We start from the raw sequence: 7,674 nt of genomic DNA, 5'->3' as shown, positions 1-7,674 counted from the left end.
GAGCTGCATACAGTGAGCATTTTTATTTACAGTGAGGGGTTATATTGAGGGATGAGTACAGTGAGGGGTTATAGTGTGGAATGTAGGTTTATAGTGGGATCTGGTACAGTTAGTTGTTATATTGAAGGGGTTGTGAACAATGAAGGGCCTATTACAGTGAGGTTTTCTAATGACAATGAGGTGTTATAGTGGGGTCTGTGTACCATGAGGAGTTATAGTCAGGTCTGCAGTAAGTGACTGTAAATTAGGGGCAGTATATTAGGGGCCATGTACAATGAAGTGATACAGCAGGGCTGTATACAGTAAGGGGTCATAGTGAACAAAGGCTGTGTAAAATGAGGAGTACATGTATAGTGTAAAGTCAACTGTTTATTCTTTCCCTAGTCTGCTAAGTTTCTCCAGTATTTTGTGTGTGTTGTTCCAGGTTTCCAGCTTCTGCAGATTTTCTCCTGTTAAGTTCAAGTTCATTATCATCTGTACATACCTACAACCAAATGAAACGATGCTCCTCTGGTGCACCCACTAAACACAGATCACACACAGCACATAAAAAATAAAGCATTACCACAAGTAAGTTAACAAATTAATTCAAAATGCATTTACTGCTCAACAGAGGTAAATACCGTAGTAAAATGCAAAGACTCAACAGTACAGTAAACAGTCGGTGGTGGCAGGGTACTCATTAGTCTTACAGCCTGAGGGAAGAAGCTGTTGTCCATTCTGGCAGTGCTAGTCCCAATACTCCTGTACCTGGGTGGCAGGGATCCGCACAGTACAGAACTTACCGTACCCCTAAATGTACATCCTTCATGGTAGACATGCCTGACAAAACTCTCCAATACCCCACTATCACCTCTCATTGTTCAGATCCCTAACTAATCCCGCTTTTAGTTAAGCCCTCACTCTCTCTACTCCCTCCCTTCACTATATCCTCACTCACCAAAACCACCCGGCCCCCCATTACAAACACAGACACAACCTCCCTCCTCAGAGTGGCATTCATTTCCCGAGATGCTGCGCAATGTCCCCTTGCGCATGCGCACGAGACTCCCCAGTGGACGCGGAGCCCGTCGGAAGTTGTAGTCCGATTCCCTGTTCCCGGTAGGCTTCGCGCGGGTGGGGCGGGGCTGAGGGAGGCCTGCGGCCTGCGGCGGGATGCGGAGCCTGGAGGTAGACGGCCGGCGCTGAGACCCACCGTGCCCGGCAGAGCCACAGCGCGGAGGGGGAGGCCGCGGCCCCCGCAACATGAGCGGCAGCCGGCCCCGAACGAGCGCCTGGGCCGAGGCGGCCTCGGGGTCCGGCGTCAAAACTCGTGAGTCTCGGGGGGGGGGAAGAGGGAGGGTGAGGCGGTGGGAGGGACGTAGGTGCAATAGGAGGCAGTGAGCGATGAGGGTTGGTGGGAGGGAGGTCCCGGGGAAGTGGTCGGGGAGGGAGGTAGAGGGAAGGGAAGTGAAGGGAGGGAGTTTGAGGGGCGGCTGAGAGGGGTTGAGAGTTACACAGAGGGGTGGGAGGGGCGAAGGATGTCGAGGGGCAGTGTGAGAGGGAGGGAGAGAGGTGGAGGGAACTTGAAGGGAGGGGCGAAGGAAGTTAAGGGGTGTTGGGAGAGGGTGGGGGATGTAGGCGATGGGAGGGGGATAGAGAGAGTTGGAGTTGTGCCTTTAGATGAATCTTTGACTAGGTCAGTGGCTGATCCAACTGAGTTTCTGGTGATGGAGGAACTCAGTGATGGAAAAGCCTTGGAGTTCAAAGGTAGTTGGTAGGACTTCCTTTTGTTGGGGATGACCCTCTGGCACTCAGTGTCACTTGTCAGCCTGTGCCTGGGTCTTGCTGGGTACAGACATAGGCTGCTACTTCTATGAATGGAACTGAACATTGATATCCTGGGTCTGGGATGACTGTGTGAGATGTGACCCCCGCCACTGGAGTACTCTCTTTTTGATCGGAATTGGTTTCTGTCATGTACCAAGATGCAACGAAACGTGTCTCTTGCATACAGATCAGATCATTACACGGTGCATTCAGATAGAATAAGTTAAATAACAGAATACAGAATAAAGTGTAACAGCTACAGAGAAAGTGCAGTGAAGGTAAACGACAAGTTGCAAGATCATAAGGTTCAAGATTGTTTAATGGCATTTCCAGTAGACATGTGTAAAGGAAACAATAATTCTTACTCTGGATCCAGAAAGTAGAGGGGAAACGAGGTAGATTGTGAGGCCAAGAGTTCATCTTATTGTACCTGGGAACCAATCAAAGCTTTTATAACAACATGCTACAAGCTGTCAGTGAGCCTGGTCGTACATACTTCAGGCTTTTGTGTTTTTTTTTGCCCAATAGAATATTGAAAGTAGTTACAGTACGTTTTAAGGGGAGAGTGGTAAAAGGTTTTTGGGGCAAAGGTAGGAGAATGGAGTTGAGAGGACAAATAAACCAGTCATAATTGAATGGCAGAGCAGACTCAATGGGCTGAATGGCCTGATTTTGTTCACATCATAGTATTGCTGTGATATTGTGGTCATTTGAGTAATATATATTATATAAGCAAAAATCTATCCAACCTTGTCTTAATTATATTTATTGAGGTAGCCTCCACTGTTTCACTGGGCAAAGAATTCCACAGATTCACCACTCTTTGGGAAAAGCAGTTCCTTCTCATCTCCGTCCTAAATTTTTGAGGCTATGTCCCGCAGTTCTAGTCTCAGACTAGAAAGTTTTGTACTGGTATGTTATGAATACGTTTGTGTGTATGTGTGAGAAGCAGGGGTGATAGAGATTGCAGTCATGGGGAGAGTAGCCATTAGCAGCCCTTAATGAATGGATCTGCCCAGCGCACCTAGCTGGGCACCCACCCAGCCCCTGATTGTTGCAGTTTGGGAGGGAGAGGGGCAGTGAAGAAACATTGAAATGCACAGCACGTGGCAAAACCATCCTACCCAAGTCCTAAAAGCGCTATACGTCGAACAGGACAGCATTGTACAGGCCCTCGGCCCACAGTGTTGAATAACCTTTTAAACCTACTCCAAGATGCATCAAGCCCTTCCCTCCCACATAGACTTCCATTTTTCTTTCATCCTTTCCACCTTTCTAAGAGTCACTTAAATGTTCTTAATGTTTCTGCCTCTACTACCACCCTATCAACTTGCATGGTAAGTATGAGGGATCTGTGGGTGTGCACCCCCAAGATCTCTCTGTTCCTCCACACTGCTAAGAATCCTGCTATTTGACTTTCCAAAATGTATCACTTCACACTTTTCCAGGTTGAACTCAATCTGCAACTACTCAGCCCAGCTGTGCGTCCTGTCAATGTTCTAATGTAGCCTGCAAACGTCTACACTACACACAGCACCTCCAACTTTTGTGTCATTTGCAAATTTACTAACACCCCACCTCCGGTAGGTCAGCTGTTTGTAAACCGGGGAGGACGCGTTTCTGATTTCTTCCTCTTCCACCTATGTGTGTGTCACCTTGGCAACACTTATCACCTTCCTGATTGGCCTTGGATTGAGCTGATCATATGCTTGATGGTTTATCTCTTCCCTGGCTGTCCCAATGGCCTTCCACACCCAACTGCTAGCGTAAAGTTCAAGGGGGTATGGTTCAGTGATATACCAGCAACAGGTTAATATCTTAATTGCCTTATCTTGGACTGGGAAGGAGTGGTGTTTTCAGATATGTGTGTGTGGGTTAAATGTCTGAGATCCCTGCATCTTCAGTCGGTGGAGTTAAGTCATTGGCATTTGTTGGAAATGAAGGGTGACTGGCATATATTACAGGAGAGGATCCTGTTCCAGCTTCGAGTGTGGAAGATATGGGTATTCTCAGGTAAGATGAGCTAGGCTGACCCAAGGGAAGTCGGGGTGGGGGAGGGGGAGAGAGAGTGTTTGATCAATCTCGTGGTCTTGAAGAGGAAAGCTAGAGTGTCTGAAGCTTGCTTTCAGGTTGTCAATCCAGTAATCAGATATAATAGTAAAGTAACAAGAAGGCAAGTCTCAGCCTGATGTATGAGCAGATGTCGATGGCATAATAGTGAGAGATTAAAAGCTATTTCTGTGCGTGGGCATGGGAATCACTGAGGGTTAATGGAGGTAGTTCAGAAGGGAAACACTAAGTTAGATGCCTTCATTCACATTTGGTGTTATTGGTATTGCTGACAAGGCCTGCATTTATTACCGTCTTTCGTTGTCCATGGGAAAGCAGATGCTATCTTGTTGCTTCTTTGCAAAATACTGGACAGCAAAGATGCACATATCAGGATTCTCTTTATCAATTACATCTCAGTATTTTACAACATCATCCCCTCAAAACTAATCAGTAAACTCCAAGATCTGGGCATCAGTACCCCCTTGTGCAATTGAATCCTGGATTTCCTCCCTTAAAGACAGTTCAGATTGGCAAAACATCTCCTTCACAATGTCCATCAGTACAGGAGCACCACGGGGATGAGTACTCAGCCCCCTGCTCTACTCGCTTTATGCCTATGACTGTGTGGCTAAGTGCAGCACCAGCACCAGCACCAAGTTTGCTGACAACACCACTGTTGTGGGCTGAATCAGCATACAGGAGGGAGATTGAAAACTTTGCTGAGTGGTATAATAACAACAAACTCTCACTCAATGTCAGCCAGACCAAGGGACTGATTGTAGACTTCAGGAGAGGGAAACCAGCGGTCCATAATCAATGGAGGATCAGAGGTAAAGAGGGTCAATGACTTTAAATTCTTAGGTGTCACTATCTCTTTCACTTTCCTGGACACATCGTATAAATATTTTTGCAAAGAAAGCGCCTCTACTTACTCGAGACTGCGGTGGTTTGATACGTCATCAAAAACTGTGGCAAACTTCTGTAGGTGTGTGGTGGGAAGTGTGCTGACTGGGTGCATTATGGCCTGGTATGGGAACAGCACTGCCTTCGAGCAGAAAAACCTACAAAAGATAGTGGATTCAACCCAGTACCTCATGGGTAAAACCTTCCAACCATTGAGCACATCTACATGAAATGTTGCTGTAGAGAAGCAGCATTCATCACCAAAGATCTTCACCACCCAGACACTGCTCTTTTCTCACTGTTGCCATCAGGCAGAAGTTACAAAAACCTCAGGGCTCGCACCACCAAGTTCAAGAACAGTTACTACCCCTTAACCATCAGACTCTAGAACAAAAGGGGATAACTATACTCATTTAAGGACTCTGTTATATTACGATTTCATGCTCGTTATTTATTTATATCTACATGTGCACTGTTTGTTGACAGTTTACAGTTCCTGATGTTTACGGATCCTGTTTGCAGTTACTGTTCTATAGATTTGTTGAGTTTTCCCACAGGAAGAGGAATCTCAGGGTTGTATGTGGTGATATAGATGTGCTCTGATAATAAATTTTCATTTTGAGCCGTGAAGGTGTTGGTGAGCCATGACTTGGTCCACTGACGTTGCTCTTGGGGGGAGATAGAGTCAGAGTCCCATAGTAGAGAACTAGGCCTTTAGGCCCATCCAGTCCATGCTAGCCTGGTCTTCTACAGTTCCATGTACCTGGACCCGGACCATAGTCTTCCAAACCCCTCTCAGCGCTGTGCCTATCCAAACTTTCACACTACCCTCCAAATGACGAGGTGCCCTTTCAGATTCTTAAATATTTCACCTTGCACCCTGCAGCTATGAAACCAGAAAGAACCCAATTAAGGGAAAAAAAAGAGTAAGAATAAAAATTAAAAACCGACACTCGATGCGCAAGAGAAAGAAAAAAAATACAAATTGTAAATAATTGAAACAAACTACAGCATTCTGAACCAAAATTGAGTTCTCAGGTCCAAACCCTGGAGCAGCCCAGAGTAGGCCCAAAGCCTCACTTATCAGTTCATCGTATTAGCAGACATGGAGCACAGCAGCTGGGGCAGGCTTCATGCCCTCAGTGCCATGGAGATGTCCATTGCGGAGAATGAGCAAAATGGCTCTCTCCCCAGATTCCAACACGCTGTTTTCGGTCTATCTGAGCCTGTGTTTAAATTGACCAAATGATGGAACAGAGAAAGGCTCGGCACCGTGGAGAGAGAGGAGAGAACATTGCAGCGAGAGAGAGCGTAATCAGCTCTTGCCTCTGATCTGGGCTGCATTTAAGATGTCTAAGCAGCGTATGGTAGCCGGGCACTGTTGCTGCAAAAAGCTCCAGGCCTAGACCATGCTGCCCAGTGACTGTATTCCCAGATCCGCCTGTTCTACCACACATCTTAGTAGTGTAAGTCCTTCCTTGGTTTGTACTCCCAATGCTCAACCCAACCACCTCACAGTTGTCTGCATTAAATTCAGACCCGGCAGTGATCAAAGAATGACAACACATTTCCAAAGATAATTCAGGGGAAGGGTTGTCCACAGACCCCCTGTTTTCCTTTGTTGTTCTTGGTGATGGGGTTTCTGAGCTGTCTGCTCAGCCTGGGCCATTCTCTCCATTTAGAAAATGGTCTACGTCTTTATTCCTTCTATCAAAGTGCATGACAACACACTATATTCCACCTGCCACTTCTAATGTGTCTTGAGTTCTTCTGCAGATTCTCTGCTTCCTTAACTCATCCCACCAAATGCAATTTGCCTTATCATCTGCCGGTTCAGTCTCACTGCACACTACCTCTGCTTGTAAACCATCCTCAGCCCTATCTCTCCAGTTCCCATCACCCTGGCCAAATCAGTTTAAACCCTCCCCTACTGCTCTAGCGATCCTGCCTGTGAGGATTCAGGTTCATGTGTACAGGTCATACATTCCCCAGAAGAGATCCCAGTGATCCACAAATCTGAAACCCTGCCCTCTGCACCAATTCTTCAGACACACATATATCTGGCAAATCATCCTATTTTTACCCTCACTGTTTTGTGGCACAGGCAACAATCCCAGAGACTACTACCCTGGAGGTCCTGCTTTTCAGCTTTCTGCCTCCTATAATTCTCTCTTCCTTCTATCTTGATCTCTCGTTATTCTCTCTTGCTCCTGTGCATTGGAGCCTCCATACCAGGAGGTGATGCAACCAGTCCGAATGCTTTCCACCATACATCTGTAGAAATTTGCTGGAATCTCAGGTGACATAACAAATCTTCTCAAATTCTAACTGAAGTATAGCTGCTGGCATGCCTTTCATCGTGGTTGTTTGAAAGTGTGATGTCCAGGATAGATCCTCTGACAACTCCAGAGAAAACACAACAACTGCTCACAATACTTCAAATGTGGCCTGACCAGAGTTTTATACAGCTACAAAATTACTTCCTTATTTTTATCTGCAGTGCCCTGACTAATGAAAGTAGGAATGCTGTCGCATTCTTCACCTTCCTGTCTGTTTCTGTTACTTACACCCTGAGATCCCTGTATACACCAATGATCCTAACATTTTACTGTGTATATTTCTCTTACATTTGACCTCCCAAAGTGTAACATCTCACACTGATTAAACTCCCATTTGCCATTTCTCTACCCTTATTTCCATCTGATCTATATCCTGCTGTATTCTTACTCACTATCCATAGCTCCACCAAGTTGTGTGTTGTCTGCAAAGTTAACTAATCATCGCACCTGCACATACCCAAAGTCATCACAACTAGAGGTCCCATCACTGATCCCCGAGGAACATCACTAGTCACAGACCTCCAGACAGGATAACACCCACCACTGCTCTCTGTTTTCTATGGCTGAACTA

At 46.1% G+C, this 7,674-nt stretch overlaps 1 protein-coding gene across 1 annotated transcript in view; it reads left to right on the top strand.

The window, feature by feature from the left end:
• Positions 1 to 1,119: 1,119 nt before the first annotated feature.
• gsk3ab (glycogen synthase kinase 3 alpha b) overlaps positions 1,120 to 7,674 on the top strand; it is a 66,661-nt gene continuing 60,106 nt past the window's right edge. The window contains exon 1 of the mRNA XM_073056077.1: positions 1,120 to 1,312. Within this exon, the coding sequence (XP_072912178.1) occupies positions 1,246 to 1,312 (67 nt within the window). The 5' untranslated portion in view covers positions 1,120 to 1,245. The remainder of the gene's footprint in view (positions 1,313 to 7,674) is intronic.

This window comes from Hemitrygon akajei, chromosome 1 (assembly GCF_048418815.1).
Source record: "Hemitrygon akajei chromosome 1, sHemAka1.3, whole genome shotgun sequence".
In the NCBI taxonomy this organism is placed as follows: domain Eukaryota; kingdom Metazoa; phylum Chordata; class Chondrichthyes; order Myliobatiformes; family Dasyatidae; genus Hemitrygon; species Hemitrygon akajei.
This window is presented reverse-complemented; position numbering and strand designations above follow the sequence as displayed.